Below are 27,284 nucleotides of genomic sequence, written 5' to 3' on the forward strand. Positions count from 1 at the left end.
CTTATTATCTTGATCAATCTCTTTAATCATATCATCATACTCATTCATTTCATTAACCAAAGCTACTTCCTTTGGACCTAACTTGCTCATTACATCTCCCGAATCAGAAGCCGTGCTATCAGAAGAAGGATTCGCCGCGTTGTTGTTCTTCTGACGACCAACTGAGACACCATCAAAATGCTCCTTGGTTAAACCAGTAGACCACATAGATTTATTGTCCCAGTCAAGATCATCAGATCCTGTACCACCAAATGACCCTCCCGTTGCAATATCCCAACCGTTATCATCACCTCCAACTCCATCAGATCCTGATTTTGCAGAGAATGCTCGGTTCACAGCACATTGAATGAGCTTTGATGAAGCAGAAGCGTTTTCAATCAGAAACCCAGATGCTCTCGTGCTAGGGTTAAGTGAAACCGAGGAGAAACGAGAAACAAGCCTACTCAGGTTATACATTCTCTAGTGATTCTCAAAACCCAACGTTTGAATCGCACAGAGAACGCTGAAACAAAAGCAAGAGAGAAGATCTCGTAACTAAACACACATAAAACAACTAGAATCACACACAAACAAAAAGTTCGAGTTTTGATTATCTGAAGATACAACAGAGTGAGATTTGTTATTACCCAAGGAAGATGAGAAAGTGGGAACTCCGATTAATCGGAATAAATGGCGTGAAGAGTGTCACGATGAAGACCCAACGGAGGCCAATAGTAGCGACTGCGACAAAGGAAAGGGAAGGGTTTTGAGAATTAACGAAGAGTTTGTTTTTATGATTTAGCCCCCTGTATTGTCCTGGTTATTATAAATTTTACCCAATTGTTTTCTTTTTAATTTTTGCTCCGTTCTTCAAGTCTATTGAACTTTTCATTTGTTACAATTTAAACCCTGAAAACGATTTAGTGTTTGCGTACGTGAAATCTAATTGATAATGGACTTTTACAATTGCACAAGATCTTAACATAGACAGATAGGAGTTTGAGTTTAGTCTTAATTTTTGTCCTACAGTTTTAAATTTTTTGGTTTGTTAATGAGTCTAATGATGACGATCTTGTACGAATATGAACCATATCACAAAAGTTTCAAGTAAATAATATTAATCCCAATGACCTCAACAATAAGAACATCGTTTAATCGATGATTTGGACATAATTAGATCTAAACCGATCACAAAGAAGAAAACCAAAAAAAAACTCTAGAAATTAGAAAACACACAAAATAATAAGAAGAAAAAAGAGCTCACACAACTAAAACAAACCTCTCTAAACAAGCAAAGAAAAAGCTGAATCCCTTCATTCCTTTCTACACAAGAAATCTTTCTGACTTTGAACCGAGAGAATTGCTCAACCACTATGAGATTGGCTCCTAGTATCGCCTGAATCATCATCACCACCATCTTCATCATCCTCATCTTCTTCTTTGTTAGGACCCGTGTTCATATTACCGTAACCATGATAGGGAGTTGTGAAATTGTTCATAGCTGAATTGTCGTTGTGGAAAGAAGAAGGCATTTGAGCCATTGGTCTCACTATACCACCACTACCGTAGGGTTGTTGTTTCGGCTCCTCTACTGTGGCCATCACTGGAGGAGTTGAATTCACGGTTGTAATGGTGAAAGTAGGAGGCTGCTGTTGCGGTTGTTGTGGACCTTGTGGTGGAGCATAAGCCTCTATAATACGAGGTTTCTTCTTCTGATTTTGTTGTTCTTGATGCATCACAATGAAACTTCCCATTACCACCTGTCACAAATTATAAAAGACCTTTAGTGAATCTCTGCAAAACAAAAACCAACTCTGAATCTGTATATATATATATAATCAAACATATGTCGTCACCTGAACAGGACCGGCTGCTATAAGCATACCAGCGAGGCCACCGCCCACGATTTTGCCATTTGGTCCGGCTAAAGAAATGCTCATCCCACCGGACCTACCTTTTGTTCCTCCGTTTTCAGTAGGCATAAAGGAACCCGACAGCGACAGTATCTCAAATCGACCCTAAGAAAATACAAAAAAAATGACTCAAGAAACGCCAAGAAACCCATTAAGAACCTCATAAGCGAAATTAAGTTTGGTTACCTCATATGTAAGAGTGCCACCTGAAGAAGTAGGCTGACGAAGAGTGACATTAGAGATGGAACCAGTTGCAGAGAGAATGCAGATAGCTCGAGATCCTTGTTGCGAATACGGCATAATCTTCATTGTTATATCCTGATATAAACCAAAATAAAAATTAAAAAAAAAACACTCAATACAAAGACTGATTATGACAATAATCCAATATATCAAAGCTTCAGTTAGAAGAACAGGGATGAATTTTATTACCTCACCGGCATTGACAGTAAACTGATGGGTCATAAAATTTGCACCCACATAGAATGAGAGCCCAGTTGGAGTAGGAGCAACTACTGCATTTAAACAATCAGGTAATTTAATTCAAATCCTAATCCTCAAGCAATCAACTCAATCAGTGTACCCAAAAAGCGGCAACTTTAATCCACCAGAGGTAGAAGAAACAAAACAGATTAAACAAGATAAATGAGAAATCTGCTGAACAACTTAAACACACTTATCTTCTAAGATAGAAGGAAGAGACAGAGATTATACTGTCTTTTTTTGCTTTTTTTTTTTTTTAAATCAACTTTATATTTCTGTATTTGTTTGGTCAGCATCAACAGATTCGCTTTCTCTGTCTCTAACTGGTCTGATAAGTACTAAGCTTCTTCAGACAAAATCCAGTTAAGTTGGTCCCACTTCCCAACATCTCAAAATCCACACTCATCAAATTATCACTCACTCACTCACTCAACAGATAACCCAAGACCCAGATCGGATCAGATCAGATCAGAACAGATCTTATATATAACTCACTGAGACCAATGCAAACAGTACAAAAGATTTGGACTTTTTTACCTGGGGTTACATACTGAGATTTCTTGACGAACTCAACAGGCTGATGCTGCTGCTGAGCTCTGCCTTGTTTCCAGTTAGAGTGATGATAATCTCCAGACAATGGAATCGAAGATGAGATTGGAGTTGGAGACAGAGTTGGTCTTGAAAACCTAGGGTTCAGACTTCCATCTGGTGCGTACTTCCTCGGTCTCCCTCTCTTCTTCTTCGTTGGATCTGATCCGGTCGACGCCGCTGCTGAGCCAGGAGTCACGGTGGCTGAAGCAGGATCCGGAGTCGGAACTGGAGCCGGAGTTGGTTGAGGAGATACCACCGTCGTGGGACTCACGAATTGGAGAAAGCTAGGGTTTTGTTGTTGGAACTCTGTTCTTGAAACCAAAGCTTCATCTCCCTTAACTGTAACGACCCCACTTGGACTTATTCCACCTTTCTCTTCCATTTATTTTTTCTTATTAAACCCACAAAATTCTCCTAATTTTTCCTCTGCTCCTCAAATTCACCAAACTCTGATTCTTGAGAAGAAAATAAAAAAAAAAAAGCTTTTTTTAGAAGATGAAGAAGCAAAGGTTTCTTTTTTTTTTTTTCTTCTATGTATTAACCAAGAACTATATGAAGAAGAAAAAAAAGATATAACAAGTTGGATTAGAGACAAGAAGAGATGAAATAGCTCAAAAGAATCAAAGATCAAAGAAGAGAAATTTGATTTTACAGTTTTTTAGATTTGCTTTTTTTGCCCCCAAACAATTCTGCAGCTGAAGCACAACACTGTAGCAGAGAAATGCCAAAGCTTTTTTCAATGGAGATTAAAACCTCAAAAAAAAAATCCCCAAAAATTTTACATGCAAATATCCCCAAACAAAAAAAAAATCACAAAGAAAAGAAGATAATTTTTCTCTCTTAGACGAATGAATTTTAGGGTTTTTGCAAAAGGGAACCTAAATAAATAAAATGGAAAATTTGGAAAGAAAATATGATAATATATAGTAGTAATAAAAAAATATCATTTAAGACAGTTGTATTATCTAATACGAATATTAAGGATTTAATTAGTTTAAAAATCGATATAATAATTACTAAAATCAAAGTATTGATTTTGGTTTAGGGAAAGATCCACGTCCGTCTTGGAAATTTAATATTTCTAATTAAATAATTGGAAACACGAAGAAAAAATAAAGTAAAATTTCGAAAAGAAAAGGAAATTTAATTAAAATAAAATAAAGAATACCAAACTTCTGACAATCTCCTTTGTCTTTTTTTTCTTCCAGTTAAATCACTTTTGAAGTAAGGTTGACCAAATAAAATTGCTTTGAATACCTTACTTAGACCAATTTAATCTTTCTAGATTAGCTAAGATTTAGATTTTATTTCTCATCCAAGTTTTTGTATACAAAATCGACTTAAAAGTATTTCTTTAGTTTTAGTACAGATCATCATCATCATAAGGAGATCACCAAACTTTTAAAGAGATGTTAGGACAAAATTTGACATTGTTATTTTTGTAGCAAGTACATTGGTCGGTCAAAGTCAAACTAATCTTTCTGCAACACAATCAGTGCACACACACACTTGGATCTGACTGATGATGAGTTTGACAAATTTACAATTGATCCAAGAATCCCTATGAGACCCTCTCTCTAAATCAGCAGGTTCTTTGCAATTTCAAGAATCTGTTTTTTTTTTGCTCAATTTTTGTCAGCCATGGCGTGATTGAGGAGTAGTAATAGATTTTGCTGACAGAGGCGAATCAGTTCGAGGGGTTTGAGGCGATGAGACAAATCTCTTGTTAGTTGATACTTTAAGACCCTTTTTAGCGCTTTGAGGCTTCGTAACACTTGCTTTATCTTGCTCTGATGTCATTTGACCCTGAAGTTTCTTCAGATCCTACAAATCCAACAAGCATTGTTCTTGGTGATTTTTGGAACAATACATATAAGATTGAATGAAAAAGATCGTTTTCAGGTAAAACTAATACCCTCTTTCTACGGCGTTCTTGTTCTTTCTCTTCTCTGAGTTCTGTATAATCTTCTAGCATCAAAAGTAGGCGATTCTGAATGAAGAAATTTAGATTAAATGGATCAATTGAAAGTATGTAAATAAAAAAAAAATAAGTAGAGAGGTAAGAAGATAAGTCCATACACCATCAAAGAGAAACTCAGTTTCTTTCTCTGATTCCCATATTGTAATCTTGGAAGCTAATGCTTCAACCATAGCTAAGAAGATTGAAAGAGTTTTTCTAGTTAGATATAAGCATTCACACAAAGATAACAACAATGTGTTGGGATCATTTACTATATAGAAACCTGGAAGTTTATTAACAAGTGCACGAGCTTTCTCTGCGCGTTTGAGTATTATATGAGATCCTTTTCCAGCATTGTATCGGTTTCCATCCTACACAAGAATCATACTTAAGTAGCCACAAGATGGAACAATTGAATCCTTTAATGATCAAAGATGAGACTATAACCTGATTATATTCTTCAAGCCAGTTCTCTTCCTCACAAGCATTCAACCATTTCTCAGCTTTTTCAACAATCTCTTTTCTGCTTAGAGCTTCCTCTTTCACTTTTCCAGCTCGATACTCGATCTGTTCTAGTATATACTCAGGGTTCACATCTCCTGATTCAATGGCTTTGATTACATTCTCAACCGCTATATCTTCTTCTTCAAGAACAATGTGTGTTCTTCTGCATATATCTTCAAGCTCTGACCTCTTCTTTAGAACAAGTTCTTTCATTTTGCTCCACTTCAACTCCTCCAACCGACACAGCTCATCTTTAACCTTTTAAACATTTAAGCTAATCCATCGGCGGAAAACAAATCTCATATAAAAGAATTGATTCATAGTTGTAGTGAAAGGTTACCTCCTGAAGCAAATCTATAGAAAGACTATTAGGTTTGGTTATTTCAGAAACGGTAGCAGCTATATTGCATGAAACATTCATGAACTTTTGTTGCTCTTCTGCTGGTGTATCCATTAAATTCCAAAACTCAAGCATCGTCATCACAAGATCTTGAAGCTGCAAAATCAATAAAAGAGCTTATAAGAAACAAAGAAAAGAGTTAAAGTAATATGTTAAAATAATTAGTTTAAAACATTGAACTGACTTCTTGCATTCTCTGTATCTTTGTCTCATGCCACTGTTTTACTAATGAAGCTAACTTGTTAAGTGTTTCATTACTTATACTTCTTGACCCTTCAGATTCTACTAAACTTGGGTGAACCTTGGTGACAGTTTCTCGGAAATTCAAACCGAGAACAGAACAAAGCGATTCGAGAGTTCTTAAATGATCTTGAATCTGTTTCACCCGGTTTCTCTGTGCCAAAAAAGCAAATAAAATATTAGTAGTTAATTACATTTGATAAATGAAATCAAAATTATGGTAATATGTGGATACCTTCAGTTCTTGAAGTGTGTAAAGCTCTCTATGTAACTCTTCAAGCTTCCTAAGAGATAAATCAGATTCATCTACCGAAAGATCAGATGAGAAAGTCTCATCAGAATCACCATTAATCTCATATCTAACACATCTTATATCTTCAATAACTTGAATAAACTGAATCTTCCTCTCTGATTTTCTCTTTTCCATATCTTCAAGTTTCTGAAGAATCTTTACCATCTCCTCTTTCAAGCTTCTCCCACTTTGATCAGAATGTTGTCTTCCAAGAACCGGTGGCTCTTCCATAACAGAACATATAGCAACAACTCTTGCTTCTGAATCAGCAATCTCTTGTCTTATCCGAACCCTATCTTCTTTAACCTTTTCGATTTTCTTACCATACACTTTTCTGCATTCGTCTTCGATCTCAATCAAAATCTTCTCTCTTTCTGCTGTAGTTTCTCCAACCTCTTCCCATATAATCTACATCAGAATCAAAAACAGAAACTCATCCAATTTGAAAACGGTTTCTTTGTAATAATGATTAAGTAAACCCTTTTCCTTGGAATTGAAGCAATCACAAACCTCAAGTTCTTGTAGAAGAGATGCACAAGCTGATTCGATATGAGTTTTGGACATTATTATCTCCAAACTCTGCAAATACATTTAACAACATTCGTTATCTTATTCAATCCTATGAAGATAGTCTTTTTTTCTCCTCAATAGATAATTTCTTTTTAATTTCTCCGGTTAAGCCCTCAAAACGATAACAAATTACATTCATTTTTTTTCAGAACACAAATGAATTTGAACATGTTATGTCAAGAATCAATGTAAATGTCTGAAACCAGAAACCATAATTTCTTTTGAATTTTCATGGACAAGAGATGAGACTTTTTACCTGGATTGAAGGACACAGGCCGTTTCTTTTTCCTAGAAAATATTTAGGATAGAAATCAGAAAAAAAAACATCCAAGTCAAAAAAAAAAAAATTAAAGGTAAGTCGTTAAAGATAAAAGAAAAAACAAAGAAAATTACAGGCAGAGAGAGAGACTGCTGTTAAAGGACCGTTGAGCGAACGCTTTTTCGTATATTTATTTTCTCCCCCCTAATCTTTTGATTTGTGTAATTTTCACCCCTAAAATCAACTTTTCATCTTTTTTTGCAGAAGCATATACATATCTTCTTTAATTAATAATAGGAATATCCAGAATGAAAACCCAAATTAATATACTGGTCAAATATATCTTATTATTTAAGTACTTATGATTATTGAAATCACATTAAAAAAAAAAAGTATTAGCCTAGATGATAAGCTTTTAAAAAACTTCCAGTTACCAAGAAATTACCATAACTTAGTTCATAAATTAATTAATAACATGTTCTATTTTTTTTTTTGGTAAACTAAAATGTTTTATTTATGATTTAAAAATAGAGTAACTAAAATTTTTGTCAAAACCAAGAAGTGAAGGATGTTTTTAAAATTCTTTTTTTGTAAGATTGTGTATATTTCTATTAGTAATCATTGCTTTGTTTATAATTTTTTTTTTTTTTTTGTCAAAGAAACACAAAAGCTTTAGATGAAAACACTGGTGTTATGGTAAGAAGAAAAATAAAAGTTGGGTCTATTTGGTGATTTTCCAAAACTAAAGAACCAAATCAAAAATAGGTTAAAAATGTGAGCTGTAATTACACAAAGGCAAATATCGATACTGCGCCAACTGAATTAGAACCGTTACCTTAATCTCTCTTCTCCATAGAAAAAATTAGAGCTTTCATCTCTCATCTCATCTCTCTCTCTCTCTCTCTCTCCTTCGCTCTAATTTTCCTAGAGATTCGAGGAGGAAGGAGAGAGGGAGAAGAACAACAAAATCGCATTGATTTATGCGAAACTCTCCTACTCGATTCCTTCTTCGGAGAATCGGAATTTGAGTATGGTTCCTGAATCAACAAGATTTAGTTTATCTGGAGAAGATTTCGAATTCGATATTGATTTCGAATTCGATGCACCTCGGTTCTACGATTTCTCTAGATCTGAGCTTTATTCCGAAACCGAAGAAATCGAAACTTGGTTTCAGTACTCTGGAAACTATCCTCCTTCACGTATGACACACGCAAAGACTTGCTTTTGTGTTTTTTTTTTTTTTTTAATTATGTTTTCTCTTCAATTGTATTGAATCTTTTTTTATGTTTTGTCTCAGCTTTTAGCCCAAAGTTCAATTGGAAATTTGAACCACTTGAGCAAGTTACAAGCATCGTCGCAGAATCTAAGCCTGTCGAGGTCACAATCGAATCTTTGGATACCGCCTGTCTGAATCGCAATGAGAAATTCAACGGTAATGTTTCTGAAATCTTGGTTTAGACACAAATATAATGATGCGTCAATGCAGTTTTTGAGACCCTTAATTTGTTTATTTTGTTGTTGTTGTTGTTGTTGTCAGGGTTCATATATTACAACCAAACAGTTAAAGATGTCTCCAAGAAAAAAGGTTCCAAATCTAAAACCAAATCAAGTATCTCTACTTTAACAAGACCTACGGCTTCTTTGCTTGCAAGGCAGAACAAACCATTAGACATTTACTCTGTTCAGCTTCTGACTAGGTAAATACCAATGAGGAAGACCATTGTGTGGATTTGATTTTTACTTGCCTTCAATATAACTGTTTTTTTTTTCTATGTTTTAGATGTCAGAGGTCATTAGCCAAGTTTGGTGATAACGTATCTCCGAATTTAGTCTCTAAGTTACAAAACCAAGACACCAAAAAGCAAAAACCGGAAGCTAAGGTGTGTAATAGGTTCACGTCTTATAGGAGTTTGAATCTTTGTGCTGATAGGTTCCATGAGTGATTGTAAACACTTTTGTCTCTTTCTAGGTGGCTCATGTTGGCAGAAGATCCAAACTCACTATTCCAAGGGAGCCGAATCTCAGAACTGCAGAAAGATCTGAAAGACACAGGTAAAAGGACTCTGAGTTCACAAAGTTTGTTTGCCTTTTGCAAACATGTTTTAAAGTGATCCTTATAGGCTTTTTCTCTGGAGAATTTCAGGTCTAAGGTTAGCTCAGAAACCGAGAAGAAGAATGCGAAATCAAGTTCTAAAAGACAAACTAGGAACAAAAGTGTACTTATTCTCTTTTGTGTTCATTCATTACCAAATAGCTTTAGTTTCTTCATTACCACATAGTTTATGTTTAGGATTCCTTGCAGATAAACCTGCAGGAACCTTCTTTAACATCTTTGCCCACAACTAAAACGCCACGGTGCCTAGATCTTCAGGTATAATGTATTTACAACTAGAAAGTTCATTTATCGTTCCTCATCAATTAACAGAATTTTTCTGCGTTAGGCATTTCGTTTATGAACATCACTGAGAGCAAAAGAACGCTCTTCAAATGTAAGTCATAAATCCAACATAAGCAACAACTTGAAAAATCTTTGTTCTCATTGTTGAATGTTGATTGATTCTATGTGTTCACATTTACTTAAATGATGACTCATATTGCAGGCTAAAACTGATGCCATACAAGAGAATGATGCTACCAAGTCCAGAACGTTAGTGAAATTACTTTGAAACTCCATGAATAAACCTTTCCTAAAACGTTCTCACACACACACACACTTTCTACAGGCTTAAGCGCACTGATTCCTCAAAAAGTAGGATAGCCAAAGAAAACCACAGCAGAAAGATAAATTCCCCTCTAGACCCAAAGGTAATTCAACTTTCTTCCAAAAACTTATGGAATTGTCCCTTTGTAAATATATTAACAAGTCCAACATCTTCCTTTTCTTGACAGAGATCAAGCAAAGAAGAACCCGGTGAGGCAATCCACTTAGAATATGGAAACCAGAGCTCCTGCAGGACAGATAGTAACAGGTAACTAAAAGCTAATCCTACTTTAATCTTTTTAAAGCTCCTATAGTTCAAAACAAAACAGGCCATGATAGATATCAGACAGACAGACACCATTGATGATATAATTTGAACAGGAGCCTGGATTTATGCCGGAAATTCGATTCACAGGTTGTTGCAAGAAACCTGATCACTGCATAATCTTCAGCTTGAAGATGTTCTTATCATGTTTATACATGTAATACACATACACGCATTGCTATGTCTATATATATGTAAACGTGTATACTTGTTTAAATATATGCATAGAGAAAGAGATTTTCTATTTTTGTTGTTGTGGGGACAATACTTATATAAGCTTTTAAATCAGAAGACCAAAGACTTTAACGAACTCGTGAACATGTTCTTGGGAGAAAACAAACATTAACTTCACATATCCTTTTCTTTCACATAACCTTTGTTCTTGTCTTAAATGCTTCCCATACCTTCTTTTCCCTTACCCAAAATACCCCTTGTACTACCCTAAATTCACTGTAAAAAAGCCATTCCCCCTTCCAATCAGCAATACTAACTTACTTAGGACACAAGAAACTAAACAAAGCCCTAGAATGTTTTTCAAGCTGAAATCTTATATGCTACTGTTGGAGATAACTTCACGGAACTGAACAAACCATTGTGATGCCTCCGCCTCACGGTTCCTAACTTCGCTCTCATGCTGCGGCGTTTTGGTTGATGGATCAAGAGAGGGCAGCTTCTTTGCCACTTGCAGAGATGGAAGAAGAGAGAGCAGGACCCTAGAGACTTCAAGCATTGTTGGTCTCTCTAAAGGGTTTCGCTTTGTGCATAAGAGAGCCAGCTGAAATGTCTTCCTGATATGTCCTAAGTCCATACAAGTCACAGTAACCTCTGGATCAACCGCTTCCATCACAGTATTATCATCAGCCTTTGACAATATCTGCAACAAAAGAAACACAATTTTTTAACTCTCTAATGCTTCAAAGATCATATATCAGTGTTTCTTCAGAGTGTTTCTTGATTCATATTACCAGTTGGTGCAAGTTGGCCTCATTATCCACTGCTTTCTTCCCGGTAAGAAGCTCAAGAAGAACAATCCCGAAGCTATAGATATCAGATTTCTCGTTGAGACGCGAAGTACGAGCATACTCTGGGTCTATGTAACCAATTGTTCCCAAAACATAAGTTGACGCATGAGTTTTGCTAGCTGGTATGCTTTTAGCAATCCCAAAATCCGATAAATGTGCTTCGAAATTCTCATCAAGAAGTATGTTCGATGACTTGATATCACGGTGAATGATCCGCGGAGTACAATCATGGTGAAGATAGGCGAGTCCTTGTGCAGCTCCAACCGCTATCTTCAACCTCGTCTCCCAATCAAGCTTCACTTTCTTCAAGGATCCTACTGCAAGGAAAAATGTTTCTTTCTTAGATGTTATCTGCAAAATCATTCATTCACAAAATGAACCACAAAGGTTTTAGAAACTAACCATGAAGAAGGTCCCAAAGAGAACCATTTTCCATGTAGTCATAGAAAAGAAGGTTGCCAACAGGAGACAAGGCGTATCCATGCAAGCTGACAATGTTTCTGTGCCTGATGTTCCCTATGGTCTCGAGTTCTGTCTCAAATTCCCGCAAGCTATGCGGATACTGATTGTAGATTCGCTTAATGGCAATAGGTCGGGAAGTTTTCAATGCGCATTTGTATACTGTGCTAGAAGCACCGTATCCAATTATAAACTTTTCACTAAGATTCTCGGTTGCTCTCATTATATCATCAAATGAGTGAATTGCCATGTCCATGTGCAGAATCACTAGCTTCGTTGAGCCTGAGAAACGAATCGAAGTGGTATTAACAACTAATAAACAGAAGTCATATTAAGAAAAACTGTGTAAGCCCACATCATTACCTTCAGGTTGTTTTAAGGGACCATTTAGGATCTTCTTCTGCTGCTTTGATTTGTAAATTGCAATGAAAACCATACATATGAGAGTGATAACGCCAAGAACAATGCAAACCACAGCACCTCTTGAAAATGCTGAAAATAAAGTCAAGTAAGCCCAAAAAAACAAGAATACGCATCTACTACTGAAGACAATGCTTAAAGGATAAATCTAGTAGATACCTCGGGATTTTGGTAAAGGACAGCAAATAGATCCAACCCAGTTTCCGCAAAGATATGGATTTCCGACAAAGCTAAACGAAGGAATTGAATCAGGTTTACATTGGAAGGTTATGAGTCATGATCATAATGATAGAATACTGAGAGTAGCTTCATACCTGGCTGGAGCAAAACATGAGAAGTTTTTCATTGGTGGGATTGTCCCGGACAGATTATTGAAGGAGAGATTCCTAAAACGTTTAGAAGAAGTTAGAACAAAATGTTGGATTCAAAACGTTTGGATTCACAAATGTCTGATCACAAGTGAATGTCTCTAGCAAAAGAACTTACAGATTGACAAGAGTAAAGCAGTTCGTAAGCTGATCTGGAATTTTCCCATGAAGCTTGTTGTTGTTCAATATTCTGCACATAAACATAATGATCCATACTTCTATTTTGTATATAATGCAAAGGATAAGATCATATGATTAACTTACAAAGAGTTTAGATTCTGTAATTGGCCAAGTTCAGAGGGAATAACTCCGGAGAGCAGATTAAGTGATACATCACTGCAAGAAAAACAACAAGCCAAGTCAGTAAAAGAGATATGTTTGATCATTGATGTAACCAAAAGAAGCAACTTTGACCCTTACATCATTTGAATGCTTCGAAGGTTCCCAAACTCTGCAGGCAATTGTCCACTTAGATGGTTTCTGCTAAGATTTCTGTTCAATAAAGCAAAAAAATCAAAGTTCACAAACAATTTACCCCGAAAACATTAAAAATTTACAACTTAGAGTTAAAAACTTACAATATGAGAAGGTGTTCAAGATCACCAAGGGTTAATGGTATAGACCCTGAGAAGTTATTGCCAGACAGATCTCTGGAAACCAGAAACATATGATGAGTTTGGGGCAAATCTAAACAACACATAAACAGAGGATGTAACAGAGTTGAGAAGACATACAGTTTGTCAAGATTGATTATATGTCCAAGCTCGGTTGGTATTTTCCCCTTGAAATTGTTTGACGAAAGATTTCTGTATTGGCAAGATTAAATGATCACTAAAATGTTAAGAGGAATGCAATGTTACTGCATTATATTGGATGTAAAGCTCACAGATAAGTTAAGCTCCCCAGATTGCGAAAGGTCAGTGGTATAGATCCATTCAAGAAGTTCCCATGAACATTACTGAAAGCAAACAAAGCAGAATTTAGGTTTGAGAATAAGATAGAGGAAAAGCATAGTTTCAGAAGATTATCTCATAGCTTACAATTGATTTAAGGCTGCACATGAACTAATGTTGGATGGTATGGGCCCTTCCAAACGGTTATTGGCAAGATTTCTTTCATGTTGAACAATGGAGCATTTAAAAAAAGGTTAAAATGTAACGTCTCAGCAAATAATGTGAAACAACTTAAGACTAAAGAGCAAAAACAAATAAACTCACAGCTCAAACAATTTCTCTAGCTTCCCAAGCTCAGGTGGGATAGTTCCCACCAGTTTGTTGTCGTTTAGTTGCCTGTGAAATCGTAATAAGGAAACCGAAACATAAGTATAGGTAATGCAAAAGCTATGTAAACAAACTTGAAGTTGTAAAAAGCTTACAAATAGCTGAGACGTGACATATTTCCAAGCTCAGATGGGATTGGACCAGTTAGCTTATTTCCATGGAGATACCTAATCGAATATGAAGAGGGTATTTATGAAAATACAAAGAGCTGAACATATGGAGCCTACAATATATGGAACAAAGGAGACTCACAACTTTCCGGTAAATGAGAGATTGCCAAGAATCGGTGGGATAGGACCAACGAGCTCATTGTCACTCAAATCCCTGTGAATATAACAGAATTCACAAAGTCAGATGAGCCTAATTCGATATATAATTTGACGTTGCTTTTCTGAGTGAATTGAACTTACAAAACAGCAAGAGCCTGCATTAGACCAATAACTTCTGGAATTCTACCCGTCAGTCTGTTTCCTTGAAGTGACCTAGAAGAAAGATAATACACAATGTTAGTAACCGCATGTTTACGTTCATCAATCATACTAAAGTTGAAGAGTCTCAATACTCACAGAGTGGCGACTTGGAGAAAGCCAATATTGTAAGGAATCTCTCCGGTTATCTGATTATAAGATATGTCCCTGTTGTATCAGAAGAGATGAGTCCACAATACAGTTAAATGTTGGAAAACTGAAGTTTTGTTAAAAAGACACATACAGGATTTGAAAGCTTGTGCAATTTCCAATGCTCTCTGGGATAGTTCCAGTTAGATTATTGCCTCTCACATCACTAGAAACAACAAAACACAAAGTTAAGAAAACTCAGACTTGCAGGAAACAAAGAATGACCAGGAGCTACACGGAACTCAAAAGATGGCAGAGAGTCGGATCAACTTACAAATACCACAAACCGGTTAGCTGACACATATCAGAAGACAACGTTCCAGTCAACATATTCCCACGTAAACCACTGAAGAAAGAGTGCATTAGAGAAGAAGGGGAAACACTTCTTTTATGGTGTAAAGAGGTTTGGAGAAAATGAGCTTACAGGTACTGCAGAACTTCATTCCAGTAAAGCAATCTCGATATCTCACCCGTTAGATGATTGCCTGCAAGATCACTGCAACAACATGATTACAAATTAATAATGACAACGAGTAAAATCAACTTCCAAATATTGATTAATGAGTAACATGATGTAACTACAGAACTCACAGTATCTTAAGGTTTGGAATCTGAGTTAAGGTTGCTGGTACTGGGCCTGTAAGCTGATTGTTCTTTAGGTTCCTGATATATAAAATTTGTTTAAAAAATGATACAATAAAGTAATGGAACTTGTAATTTTAGAAACAAAAAACGAAAAGTTAACAGTATAACACATACAGGGTATCAAGCTGCTTGAGTTTAGAGATTGAGAAGGGTATGTCTCCATATAACAGATTATCAGTCAAATCCCTGTATAAAAAGAGTATATTGAAGTCAAATCTATGACTTGAATTATTGAAAACTCTAGACACATGTTTGGAAAGGCTTACAGGTGAACAAGAGAAACACAGTTTCCAATCTCATCTGGAATTTGACCAGCCAATTTATTTCCTACCAAGTCTCTGCAAATTGGAGAACCTTTAGAAACACAATTTTAAACACTTCTCAAACATGCAAATTCCACAGAGAAAGAAAAAAAAAAACATTTACATTGATTTCAAATTCCTTAGATCTCCAATAGCTGGAGATATCTCCCCTCCAAGATTCAGATTGGACAGATTCCTTCACAAAAGCAAAGAACGGAAATTTACAAGACCTGAGAAGTGAGACAATCCGACAAAGAAAAGACTTTTATTGAACTCAAATAAGATTCTTACAGAGAGACAACGGAGAAGGTAACGTTGTCACAGAAGACACCTCGCCAAGAACAGAAGTCAGTGTTGTGAACATCGTCCCAATCCAAAAGCATATTCACCAAGTTACTGAAGGAGCCTTTTATCGCCATCAGAGCTTTCCCTGTAGATTTTTAGAACGTTTGAAATGAGAAACATCAGTCAACTATATAGAAACCATTAGATAAACCCCAACTGGGGGATTTCTTTAAATTTCATATCTTTCTCTCCAGGACACAAACTAGGGACTAAAGCTTCGATTTTTTCTCTATAGGACACAAATTAGAGACTAAAGCTTCGATTTTTTTCCTCGGGAAGAAACAGAGAAAGCTTGGAAAAAATACAAACTTTCCAGTGTCCTGGAACAGGCATTCTAATCATGATCAAATTTCTTGGAAAATGGATAAAAAATATTGGGTTTTTATATGCATTAGATGAAGCACAAGCCAGAGCTAAGTATTGGGTAGTGTAGAAAAAAGTTTTCGACTTTAACTCTCTTTCTCGGGGAAACCAAATGTTTAATAGAAGCCCAAAGATTTGAGTTTCGATCTCTTCTAACCAAAAACGATTTTGGATTCGAAATTTCAGGGAAAAAATTAGAAAATCAAACAAGGGGTTTAAAGGGTAAAGCGCCTAAACCCTAATTTTTGAAACAAAAATCAAATTTTTAACAAAGCAAGAGGAGTTAGAAAGAAACCTTCATTGTTCATAGAAGAAGCAACACCAAGAAGCATAGAAACCACAACTGCTAAACATAAAACCACTCGCTGCATCTTCATCTCCTTCCTTTTTGTTCTTCTTTCCTTTTGGGGTAATAAGCCAAAAAGCTGGTTCAAGTTTTTTTTTGATTCAAACCAACAAAGCAGAGGACAACAAAACACAAAAGAACGAAAGTTCAGGCTTGTTCTGCCATTGTTGTAGAGAGAGAAAGGGGAACCAAGACAGGCGATTAGCGTGAACTGCAAGAAATGCAGAGCCAGCCAGAGATGAGATGTTAAAGAAGAGAAGAGAGAGAGAGAAAAAAAAAGAGATATGGAGAGTGAGATAATGTACTACAGTCCTATATAACTAGAGAGCTGAGCAACATGAAAGAGAATACTAAGACCACGACAAATCTGTCAGTGTGAGAGAGTATGTATGTATGTACACATGTATATATCTCTATCAATTTATGCTTAAGACTCTTTTATCGAACGTTAACTTTGATGTTAATGTCACGTTAAAAACATTAAACCACTTCAAAATTAGTACTAAGATCTCTCTCACTCACACTGTCACACACACGGAATATGCATTAACGTTTTGTAATTAACGGAGATGTAACGGCGTTAAGAATTTATAGACTAGCTGATTGACGGCGACAAGACCCGCCGTCTGTTGTAGACGCCATTTTCCAATGCTGGGGGAAACATAACACTGTGGATTAATCCCGTTAGCACGGTAGATATTTGAATCGAGCGGTGGATAATTCGCGCGCACGGTTAATAGGGTGAGACGCGATGTACAGAAACTGAACTATGCTTTTCTTGTGAAAGTTAGTTAATGCTGTGACAGTGATCGGGGAAACCGGTTGGACCGGTTTAGTTTTGTGGTTTTCCTTTTTTCGACCGTTCCTTTTTTTTAGGGAATAGGATTAAGTTTTTTTCACTATCTCTTATAAGAGACCATGTCACATGTTGGTTTTTTTGGATTTGATTTCACAATTAAAGTTGTACCATTGAGACGTAAAAATTTGGTGGAATTGTACCTCGCGATAATTACAAATAAAGAGTCATATTGGTCTAAAGATAACTCTAATCGTTCGACTAGGCTAATATTGATTGTCTCATAAGTAGAACAATTTATGATTAATGTTGTGTTATATGGAAATGTATTTGAGAATCTATATAGTTGTCTTAAGATTAAATTGGTCCGACCGTATCTTTTTCTTTTGCATTGGTTTGGATCTTGAAGGCACCACAGCCCCTTTACTTGTACAGTTGTACTATACGGCTAAACCCCTCTATCGGTCAAACTTGGTGTTTTTTTTACCTAAGATGTTCACCACTAATAATATTGATGTTTTGGGATAATTTTTTATCTTGATGTTTTCTAAACTTCAAAAAGTAATCATTGAAAATATTTAAAATTTTGAATTATTATTGGTTTAAAATTAAATAGTATATTTTTAGTCAAAGAAAAAAATATAATTATTATTTTCTTAAAATGTGTAAAATTTTCTAAACATCAATCTTTACAAGATAAAGAGAGTAATAAGTAATCATGATTCTAGTTTTAGTCGTTCTAATAAATGTTGGAGGAATTTTTGTGTCCACGAGAACAAAAGTTAGTAATAAATGAATGAATAAGTATAACCAACCAAAAACTAATAAGTAAAAGAGTGGTGTAGTAGTAGGTTCAGCTATAAGCGTCTCTAGTGTTCTATAGACTGTAAAGATGCATGGGTTAAGCTATGGCCTATATGAGAATCATGACCACACTTTTACTGAACATTAGACATGTGTTGCATCTTAATCAGTAGGATTCATACTAATCTTTTTATATAGTTACGGTTTTGCATTTGATTACTTATGTAATTTACTTACCCAATTGATATATGATTTTTTTGTTGTTGTTGTTGTTGTTGAGCTGTAAAACAATAAAGGTCGTAGGGCTTCCAGCTATATGTATACAAATGCAACATACCTCTAGATCGTGGGCATACCTTGTTGATGTTATAAACATTTTAGGCAATTAGTTTTCTACTTTTTTACAAATAAGGTAAAATTGGTTCACGTTCCACTTTAGAAAAGAAAGCAACATATTACAACTTTTTTTTTTATATAAAGAAAATTGTGATATCGAAAAACTTTAAAACTAGTGTTACCTCTTGTTTTTATTCGAAACGAAATAATACCAAAACGAAATAATGAGAAATAAAAGACTGTTAAGAGAGATCTATAAACAGAAGCCTACGAGGGAGGAGCCAATTAGAGAAGAGAATAGTGGGCAGATGGCAAGATGTGAGACGCCAATACCAATGTATGCTTCATTAGTAAAAAGCTGAGACAAAAAAGCTGAGACGATGGTTGTAGCAGTAAGTAGTAACTGATTTGGTCTTTCGCTTTGTAATCCCTAGGGAAACTTACGATTCGATCCCAGCCGTTCAAACTAAAAGCACTGTTCGTTCCAGGTTTCCCAATCTAGTCTTCTGTTTACATTACTATTTTCATTAAAAAAATTGGTTTGAAATTTTGTAAGTTTTCTTTTTTTAGTTTGGTTAGGTTTTGAACTACGGACCATTTGTTTCCTTAATGATAGGAAGTTGTACGATTTGGGAATGTTTGATCATTAATGCGTAGTTGGTTTTTGTTTTGTCTGGTTTCAAATTTGACTTTCTTGTATAATTCTTACCAACTATATACTACATGTTAAATACATACCCAAATCTTACAACTTTGTCTTTATCAAGTCCACACAACAGCAAACCTTGCAAATTGCTTTGTTCCTCCTACCTCATTAAACCATATAAGTCAGGCCCAAGATAGTTATAACAAACAAAGCCGTTACAATGTGAATATTGTGTTTGATGGGCCATTGGACTCTTAATTCCATTCTCCACAAAAGTTGAACCCTCAGTCCCTCGATTAGAACAATTGGGCTACATGACCATATTTATACTGAGGTTTCCTTTAGAGGACATCCCATGATCCAAAATGCATACATTACATTTTTTCCTTAAACCAAATCGGACAACATCAAATTGGCGCAATACACATTTTGCATGCAAAAACTTTATGCTATCAGCCAATTATAGGATTTCCGATTAATCTTAGAGGTAAACTAGTCCGACCGGAAAAAAACTAGTCAGACCAGATTTTCAATTGAGAGACTGAGGGTTCAACTTAATGCAAAGATAGAAGGGTTCAACCCCAAATACATACAATTATAATCAGTCTCGGTGTTGATTGGCTGATAGGAACACATTCGTTTGATTTCATAAACAGTGAACTAAAAACCACTACCCGCGTTTCTTTATATGTTGGTGTACTTTTAAACTATGGAAATCTACTACAACTTTTAGTACAAAAACTTATGAGCTTTGTTACTCTGCTGCTCTCAGTGCTTTTTGCCACTGTCCTTGGTACAATACTAATCATTAAAGGTCTTGTAACTTTATCCACCAAGTTAATCCACTTTTTGGTTGTTAAGCACTCTTTTCAACTTAATATTTATATGATTACATTATTAGTCCAGACATAATAAAATAGTAACTATACTAACGCATTAAAGATTGCTTATGTCTTAGGTTTAACTTTATTTTTTTTTGGTGCAACATGCTTTAAAGTTTTAAACAAGCCATTGATATTATTGATGATTGAATAGATTCGTTCCGGTAAGAGTCGTGACTCGTGTGGTGTGTGTCAGCTGATTATCTCCACCAAGGCCGCCGCGTTTGGTAACCCACGCGCTTTTCATTACTTCAAAATAAAATTAAATAATTAATGATGATCATTGATCAAATTAAGGGCTCACCGCAATTACATACACCCACACTTTCATCGTTTATTAATATTTTTATCGGTAGTTTGTTCATTTTTTGTCAACTTATCATAAAAATTGTGTTTCCACGCGAGTTCATCGTTAATACGTTTTTTTTTGTGTGGTTTTTGTTAATTATAATTATATCCTACTTACGAGTCTATTTAGTTACAATTGAGAACTAAATAGATGTGTATTTTGTTTTTGTTTACCTTATTACTATTTGATCGCTCTCAGTTGAACTAAATAATTAGTCTCCCGTACATTATGATGCTATTCTGACTTTAGTACTAGTATTAGACTAAATATTTAGTTCTACCGTACATTATACATGGAACGGCTATAGGTTCATGAATCATAATGACGTTCCGATTTAACGAAAACTGCACATTGTTCGAAGTCAAAGGCATCGAACCCGAATCATGCGAGACATGATCACTATATTTTCCATATTTTAAAAACGTCGACTCGAAAGCTCGTCCGGTTCGGGGTAAATTAATTGTAACTTTGCTTTTGAGTTGGATCCATGTATTTTGACGATACTATTTTAATTCGTTTTTTTACCAGCTAAACGACGTTATTGGTTTATTGAGTATCATATTTTAGTGTTTAATCAAAATGTATTAATTTGTGCAAGTATTTAATCAAATTACCATTTGAATGAAACCATTTTTCAAACAGTTTTTCGATTAAAAGATCATCAAACTATTCATTCATTGTACGGAATAATACTTTTCAATAAATAACCGTTAACTAAGAAAAAGTTAGGTGATAATGCTCTTTGCTATTTTATAAACAAAGGACAGTGAGTGACCTAGTGTGCATTATATAACGTTACATTATTATTTTTCATTATTAAGTTCTCTTTTCTATAGTTTTCTTAATTATCACTTTCGTGAAAGCTTGACCGACAAATCTAAAATAAACTAGTATTAGACTTTGACCCATAAAATAAACGCTTGTTCTAATTAGTTACTAATAATTATTTGAAGTTAATGTTATTAGATAAATAAATAAAAACCAAACAAACAGTCAATATGCTTTTCAATAGAGATGGTCCAGTATGGAACCAAATAAAAGTAAAGAGTCTATCAACTTTTAGTTCGCTACGTTCTTGGGTTTTATAGTAAAATTTGATAAAACCACCAACCACTCGAACCAAAATCAGTTGCCATTATATCCGGTTTTAGTTCCGGGTTAGTTATATATATGCCATTAAAATCTAAAGTAAACTAGTACAAAGAAATCAAATTAGTGTCATCAGCAAAAACAAAATCTGTCGGCAAAACCTTGGAGTAATTGACACGTCAAGCGGCATGACTCGTGGGTTAAAGAGGCATGGCCACAAATGCTCACATGGCTTTGATGGCCCTGATGAGTTAATTCTCTCAACATCAAACCCAGTTCACTCTACTCTGTCAACTACACGTAAACGTCACCGTTTCGGCGCATTCCCCGCCTTTGTAGCCCCTTTGCATTTCTGACCTTTTAATTTTGCCACTTGTTTCATATGCACGATCTTCGTATTTCCATTTTTCATAGGTTTTATTTATTTATTGTTAAATAATTCGAAAGTTGTAACGTCTATATATATATTTGTACAAGTTCTAATTACCAATTCAATTATATACTCCAAATCCGGTGATTATTTTAAGCAAACTATATATTTTTTAAGTTCAGATTTTATTATTTTTTTCTCAGATATTGGATGGAAAACGTGATTGAAAGCCAAATAATAGTCTTCCTTTATCTCATAAAGATTGTTGATGTTTTGGAATATTTTTTGTCCCATAAAAATTGATGTTTTGTAAACTTCAAGAATTAATCATTGAAAATATTTAAAAGTTTGAATTATTATTGGTTTAAAATTAAATAATATTCTATCTATCTCACATAATTTGATGTTTTAGAGAATAATCGTTGTCTTTCAAAGATTGATGTTCTGAATAATTTCTGAATATTTTTAATAAATTTTTGTTTTAATAATTACTGATGTTGTAGAATATACGGAATAAGAAAGCGAGAAAATGAAAAAATATCAGAAAAATAAATCATAGGAAATCATAAATAAAATAAAAAAATTATCAAAAAACAAAATTAATTATATATTCCTTTGTCTCAATGTGTGTAAAATCTTACAGAATGACACAAATTCTGAAACCAAAAAAAAAAAGAAATAAAAATCTATGATAATAGTTTCTGCTTCTACAAGGACACGTTGTCAATTACACTAAGTTCCAAGTGTTCACTACTCACCGGCTGCTGTGGTCTTCCTTTGTCGGTTGCCGGCACAGACGGTCAATGACATAGGCACGTGTCCGTTTCTTTCAGCTCCGTAATGTCTCCGACGCCTTTGATAACATTAAACAATTTCAATGTACTAATCAGGACCCCTATCTTGGTAATCTTTCCGTATTGTTCCCAAAGTTTTAATTTATTCTATTTACACCCAATATACCAATGAAATTTAACTTATTTATTTATGTCCCTCTCCTGTCTAGAACGTACTAAACTTTTTTTTTTTTGGTTATGACATTTATTATGTTAGGATTGTTGAAGATGCAACAATTTATAGGTAGTTTCGGAAATCTAGAAAAGTTTGGGGACAAAACCGTGAACTTTCATTTAGTTAGCTGGGAGAAAAAAAAGCAAATTAAAATATAGTTTCCAATTTCATTACAAAACAAACAAAGGAAAAAGAAACAGAATCTCCCCGTTTCTCGAGCACTCCTCTTAAGTTCTCCCTCTCTCTCTCACAGAGTTAAGCTTTACGTCTTTAACGAGAACCACACAACAAGGCAAACTAACCCAAACGCTTATTTTTCTTTCTTTTTCCTCCCTCCGGAGATTTTAGCTCCGTCGTCGTAACGGACCCAAAATTACCGGCGACGGAATCGAATCTCTCATCTTCAGCATAAACTATGCTACCTGTCTCAAATCCATCCAGTCCTGAACGTCTCCTCAAAAAAACAAGAACCCCAGACACCACCACCGCCATTGATCGTAAAAGCTCCTTCAACTCGCTTAACTCTGCCGGAAACCGCTCTACCTACATCGCCGCTTCTCGTAGCCACTGTACATGGCTTATCCTCTCTCTTCTCTCTCTCCAACTCATCCTCTTCCTCACTCTCCGATCCATCCCTTTCCCTCACCGTCACATCCCTCTTAACTTCCCTTCACCCGCCGCCGTCTCCGTCTCCGTCTCCGCCATCACCACCACTACCACTACCACCACGGTTATCTCTACCTCCTCCTCCGATCCCCCTCTCTCCTCCACGTCCTCAGACTCACGATGCGATTCAGGTCGAGTCTTCGTCTACGACATGCCAAAGATCTTCAACCAAGTGATCCTACAACAGTGCGATAACCTCAACCCGTGGAGCTCTCGCTGCGACGCCCTCTCCAACGACGGTTTCGGTAAAGAAGCGACGTCGTTGCGCAACGTGATCCCTGAAGATTTGGTTCAATCTTGGTTCTGGACTGACCAGTTCGTAACCGAAATCATCTTCCATAACCGGATTTTAAACCACCGGTGTCGGACTCTGGATCCGGAATCAGCTACGGCCTTTTACATCCCGTTCTACGCTGGACTCGCGGTCGGTCAATATCTATGGTCAAACTACGCAGCGGCTGATCGTGACCGTCATTGTAAGATGATGACACAGTGGGTCAAAGATCAACCTTATTGGAATAGATCCAACGGTTGGGATCATTTCATTACCATGGGACGCATCACATGGGATTTTCGCAGGTCTAAAGACGAAGATTGGGGATCTAACTGTATCTACACCCCCGGTATGCGTAACATCACGCGCCTCCTTATCGAGCGTAACTCTTGGGATCATTTTGACGTCGGTGTGCCGTACCCTACCGGATTCCACCCTAGAACGGACTCCGACGTCGTGAGATGGCAGGATTTCGTACGTAACCGCCGTCGTGAGACGTTGTTCTGTTTCGCCGGAGCTCCACGCGCCGGGATTCAGAACGATTTCAGGGGATTGCTTCTTCGTCACTGCGAGGAATCGCGCGGGGCTTGCCGGACGGTGGATTGTACCGGCGGGAAATGCTCGAACGGCTCGTCGGCGATCTTGGAGACGTTTCTCGGGTCAGATTTTTGTCTCCAGCCTCGAGGCGACAGCTTCACGCGCCGGTCGATTTTTGACTGTATGTTAGCCGGTTCGATTCCGGTTTTCTTTTGGAGACGGACCGCGTACATGCAGTACCAGTGGTTTTTACCGGATAAACCGGATAGTTATTCGGTTTTTATAGACCGGAACGAGGTTAAAAACGGTACGACGTCTATAAAGGAAGTGTTGGAACGGTACAGTAAAGAAGATGTGAGGAAGATGAGAGAAAGAGTGATCCATTTGATACCGAACTTAGTGTACGCGAAGTCTCCGAATGGTTTAGAGAGTTTCAAAGATGCTTTTGATGTTGCTATAGATGGAGTTTTTAGAAGATTCAAGGAGCAAGAAAATTGGTACAAATGGTGATGAAGATGATGATGATGATTATTTATTTTTTATTATTAATAAGGAATTTTCAGATTTTAGTAGAGCTTCAGTAAAAGTTATGATTATACTGTAAATTTAAGATTTTTGTTTGAGAAGATGAAATAAGTTGGTTAGTTGAACTTTTTGTTTATTACAAAAACACTTGATGGAGTAGTCAAGGAAGTGGTTCTAATCTTGGGCATTCGGATTTTCGGTTTGGATTGGATTGGATTTTTCGGATTTCAGATTTTTCGGATTGGGGTATATAAAATCCGTTTAGAATCCGGTTGTTTATCGGATCGGATTTGTTCGGTTTCGGATCGGTTTTCAATTTTTTTTTTAAATCTGAATTTGAAAACCAAAACCTTTATATATGTCATTTGGAAAGTAAAATCAATAAATCGGAATAGTTCAGATGGTTATAGAGTGTGTTCTTTAACCTCAAGGTCACCGGTTTGATTCTTCCTTCTGGTGATTTGACTTTAAATTTTTTATAAGCGATCCATTTATAGTTAATGGGCTTCTAACAGGCCCGAAAATAACACTAATTAAATTTAAATATATAGAAAAACTAAATATGTATTCGGTTTAGCGGATAACCGATTAGATTTCGGTTCAGATCGGTTTATATCCGAAATCCGAATCACGATCAAGACAGAAACCGATCGGTTTTTACACAGTATCCAAATCCGATCAAAATCGGTTTTTTCAAATCGGTTTGAATCGGTTTAATTAGATTCGATTTATTTGCCCAGGGCTAAGTGGTTCTATGGGTTTGTAGAGTTCTCATTTTTATATATTCTCTTTTGGAGGCATGTCAGTATAGTTTAATATTTTAATCTCGTTCGATGCAGATAGTTCATGACTTCATGTTTCTGTAATGTTTGGGTTACTTAGTTAGGTGGGAATTTAAAAAAAGGACCAGAGGTCCACATCTTCGCACGTAAAAGGGTTTAGTTCCATTAAAATAAGTTGTACGATGATAGAAACTGAGGAGGTAGGTAGAATTTGATTTTGGGGTTTAGGTTTGATACTTTGATGTTGAAGCTTTGTATATGGATTGAGAAATATGTTAATGTCCAAGAAATCCAATATCAGTAAACGAGAACAGAAGCTGGGTCTGCTTTTCTAGTTTATTTGATTGTGTTTGTCTGTCTTCTTGCCAATGTAAAATACTAAATACGACACCATAAACTTTAACAACAACAACAAAAAGAATACGACATTATAACTAATGGGGTTTACTTAGTTTTTTTATTTACTTAAATCTAAATGAAAATGTGTTTGGTAAAACATATTTTCCCCCTTTATATTTGACTTTTTTTTTTTTTTTTTGGCAAACAACCCCCTTTATATTTGACTTAAACATGTTTTTAATATAGTTTTGATGGTTGGGTCTTATGATACAAAGATTAAAGATCATATATGAAAGTCTTTTGCAGGTAAATGTAACTGTGTAATCAAGTTTGTGTACAAATGATTCTTCCAAAATTATAATCCTTTTAAGAATTGATTGGAGTTATTTGTGCTTCATATCCATATTGGTTAACATCAATGACAAGCTGTATAGGTTGTGCTAGCTTCTTTTATGTTCATAATATCTTAGGCGAAAAGAAATGTTTATTTTATAACCATCATATATGAAACTTATATATATAGATTGAGTTGTTAAGTAACAGGAGTTGTGAGACTGAGATGAATCATGAAAATTATAAACACACGCGTTTTACCATGTACTATCGAGACAATATTTTCATTGAGATATATATAATACCAAGAATGTCTCAGCATAGACAAATAACTTTTTTCCTTACTTAACTTAGAACTAATATAAGCCGAAATTGATCTCTACAAAACAAACAGAACGATGTAAGAATTATTACAGTAAAACAAAAATTATTACAGTATTACATGTGCCGCCTCCAGTTGACGAAGCTCGTCTCGAGTATCTCTCTATAAGTATATCTAACGAGGTTGAGAAAACAGAGTTTCAGATTTCACAATTTGAAAGACTGAGCCAAGTGGTGACAAATTCGAGTGTTAGTAGTGTCTTCACACAAAATTGAACATTCTGCAAAAATCATGTTCGTTCTTTTTAGTGAAAATTATTAATAAGTTTGTATGAGTGGTTTCCTTTTCCTAATTGATAATTTTAAGTATTTCCTTTTCTTGCGTCCAATCATATAAATGGAAAAACTTAACCTTTCCTTCTGTTTTTCTTTTATAAAAATAAATTTCCTTTCCTTGAAAAACTTAACGGTCATAACTCATAACCTTTCCCTTACAATCACAATAATCATCTCTTCTTAGTTAATATAAGTTGTACGAAGATAGAAACTGAGGTGGTAGGTAGGAGAAGTAGTAGAATTTGATTTTGTGGGTTAGGTTTAGTATTCGTGTAATACTCGTGTGACTTTGATGATTGTAGATATATATTGAGAAATATGTTAATTCCCAAGAAATCCAATATCCGTAACGAGAAAAGAAGCTAAATCAGTTTAAACTTTATATGGTTTCGTTAGTTGTGGCTATTATGTTTTTATTATTATTATTTGGATACCAAATGTAAAGAACAAGTCTACACCAAAATTGGTTACAATGAACGGGATATAAGTTCACCCAAATAACATGGCC

The 27,284-nt window shown here is 35.5% G+C and overlaps 6 protein-coding genes across 9 annotated transcripts in view; 2 read left to right on the forward strand and 4 right to left on the reverse strand.

Moving 5' to 3' along the window:
- Positions 1–738, reverse strand: part of LOC104762339 — a 6,788-nt gene extending 6,050 nt beyond the window's left edge. The window contains exons 1-2 of the mRNA XM_010485606.2: positions 627–738; positions 171–502 (exon numbers count right to left, since the gene is read on the reverse strand). Of these exons, the coding sequence (XP_010483908.1) occupies positions 171–456 (286 nt within the window). The 5' untranslated portion in view covers positions 457–502; positions 627–738. The remainder of the gene's footprint in view (positions 1–170; positions 503–626) is intronic.
- Positions 1,072–3,860, reverse strand: LOC104762341 (AT-hook motif nuclear-localized protein 6-like). 3 transcript variants are annotated; one of them, XM_010485609.2, is made up of 6 exons: positions 3,619–3,858; positions 2,913–3,415; positions 2,325–2,407; positions 2,079–2,210; positions 1,836–1,997; positions 1,072–1,739 (listed from the first exon to the last, which is right to left on the reverse strand). In XM_010485609.2, the coding sequence occupies exons 2-6, from the start codon at positions 3,346–3,348 to the stop codon at positions 1,344–1,346; spliced, it is 1,209 nt and encodes a 402-aa protein (XP_010483911.1). In that variant the 5' UTR covers positions 3,349–3,415; positions 3,619–3,858; the 3' UTR covers positions 1,072–1,343. The 3 variants fall into 3 exon arrangements, with proteins under 3 accessions (XP_010483911.1, XP_010483910.1, XP_010483913.1); XM_010485608.2 differs by having other exon boundaries at positions 2,913–3,421; XM_010485611.2 differs by having other exon boundaries at positions 2,325–2,404; positions 2,913–3,860.
- LOC104762342 (65-kDa microtubule-associated protein 9) lies at positions 4,602–6,799 on the reverse strand. Its single transcript, XM_019240131.1, has 9 exons — positions 6,796–6,799; positions 6,306–6,757; positions 6,015–6,224; positions 5,771–5,926; positions 5,374–5,688; positions 5,210–5,297; positions 5,046–5,119; positions 4,882–4,956; positions 4,602–4,790 (listed from the first exon to the last, which is right to left on the reverse strand). The coding sequence occupies exons 1-9, from the start codon at positions 6,797–6,799 to the stop codon at positions 4,602–4,604; spliced, it is 1,563 nt and encodes a 520-aa protein (XP_019095676.1).
- Positions 8,067–10,486, forward strand: LOC104762343. Its single transcript, XM_019239946.1, has 12 exons — positions 8,067–8,390; positions 8,489–8,623; positions 8,729–8,888; positions 8,972–9,071; positions 9,161–9,243; positions 9,335–9,407; positions 9,494–9,562; positions 9,633–9,680; positions 9,792–9,838; positions 9,915–9,996; positions 10,081–10,160; positions 10,274–10,486. Exons 1-8 carry the CDS (start codon positions 8,222–8,224, stop codon positions 9,645–9,647), a joined length of 804 nt encoding a protein of 267 aa, XP_019095491.1. The 5' UTR covers positions 8,067–8,221; the 3' UTR covers positions 9,648–9,680; positions 9,792–9,838; positions 9,915–9,996; positions 10,081–10,160; positions 10,274–10,486.
- Positions 10,501–16,700, reverse strand: LOC104762344 (LRR receptor-like serine/threonine-protein kinase ERL1). Of its 2 annotated transcripts, none has more exons than XM_010485614.2 (27): positions 16,334–16,700; positions 15,622–15,760; positions 15,455–15,526; positions 15,295–15,366; positions 15,143–15,214; positions 14,975–15,046; positions 14,808–14,879; positions 14,658–14,729; positions 14,478–14,549; positions 14,333–14,401; positions 14,177–14,248; positions 14,019–14,090; positions 13,862–13,933; positions 13,704–13,775; positions 13,527–13,598; positions 13,373–13,444; positions 13,221–13,292; positions 13,065–13,136; positions 12,907–12,978; positions 12,751–12,822; positions 12,605–12,676; positions 12,433–12,504; positions 12,278–12,348; positions 12,062–12,190; positions 11,642–11,980; positions 11,183–11,553; positions 10,501–11,091 (listed from the first exon to the last, which is right to left on the reverse strand). In XM_010485614.2, exons 1-27 carry the CDS (start codon positions 16,413–16,415, stop codon positions 10,765–10,767), a joined length of 2,895 nt encoding a protein of 964 aa, XP_010483916.1. In that variant the 5' UTR covers positions 16,416–16,700; the 3' UTR covers positions 10,501–10,764. The 2 variants fall into 2 exon arrangements, with proteins under 2 accessions (XP_010483916.1, XP_010483915.1); XM_010485613.2 differs by having other exon boundaries at positions 11,183–11,556.
- LOC104762345 (xyloglucan galactosyltransferase XLT2-like) lies at positions 22,840–24,852 on the forward strand. The gene has a single exon (XM_010485615.2). The coding sequence runs from the start codon at positions 23,079–23,081 to the stop codon at positions 24,648–24,650; it is 1,572 nt and encodes a 523-aa protein (XP_010483917.1). The 5' UTR covers positions 22,840–23,078; the 3' UTR covers positions 24,651–24,852.

The sequence above is a fragment of the Camelina sativa genome, chromosome 18 (assembly GCF_000633955.1).
Source record: "Camelina sativa cultivar DH55 chromosome 18, Cs, whole genome shotgun sequence".
Taxonomy (NCBI): domain Eukaryota; kingdom Viridiplantae; phylum Streptophyta; class Magnoliopsida; order Brassicales; family Brassicaceae; genus Camelina; species Camelina sativa.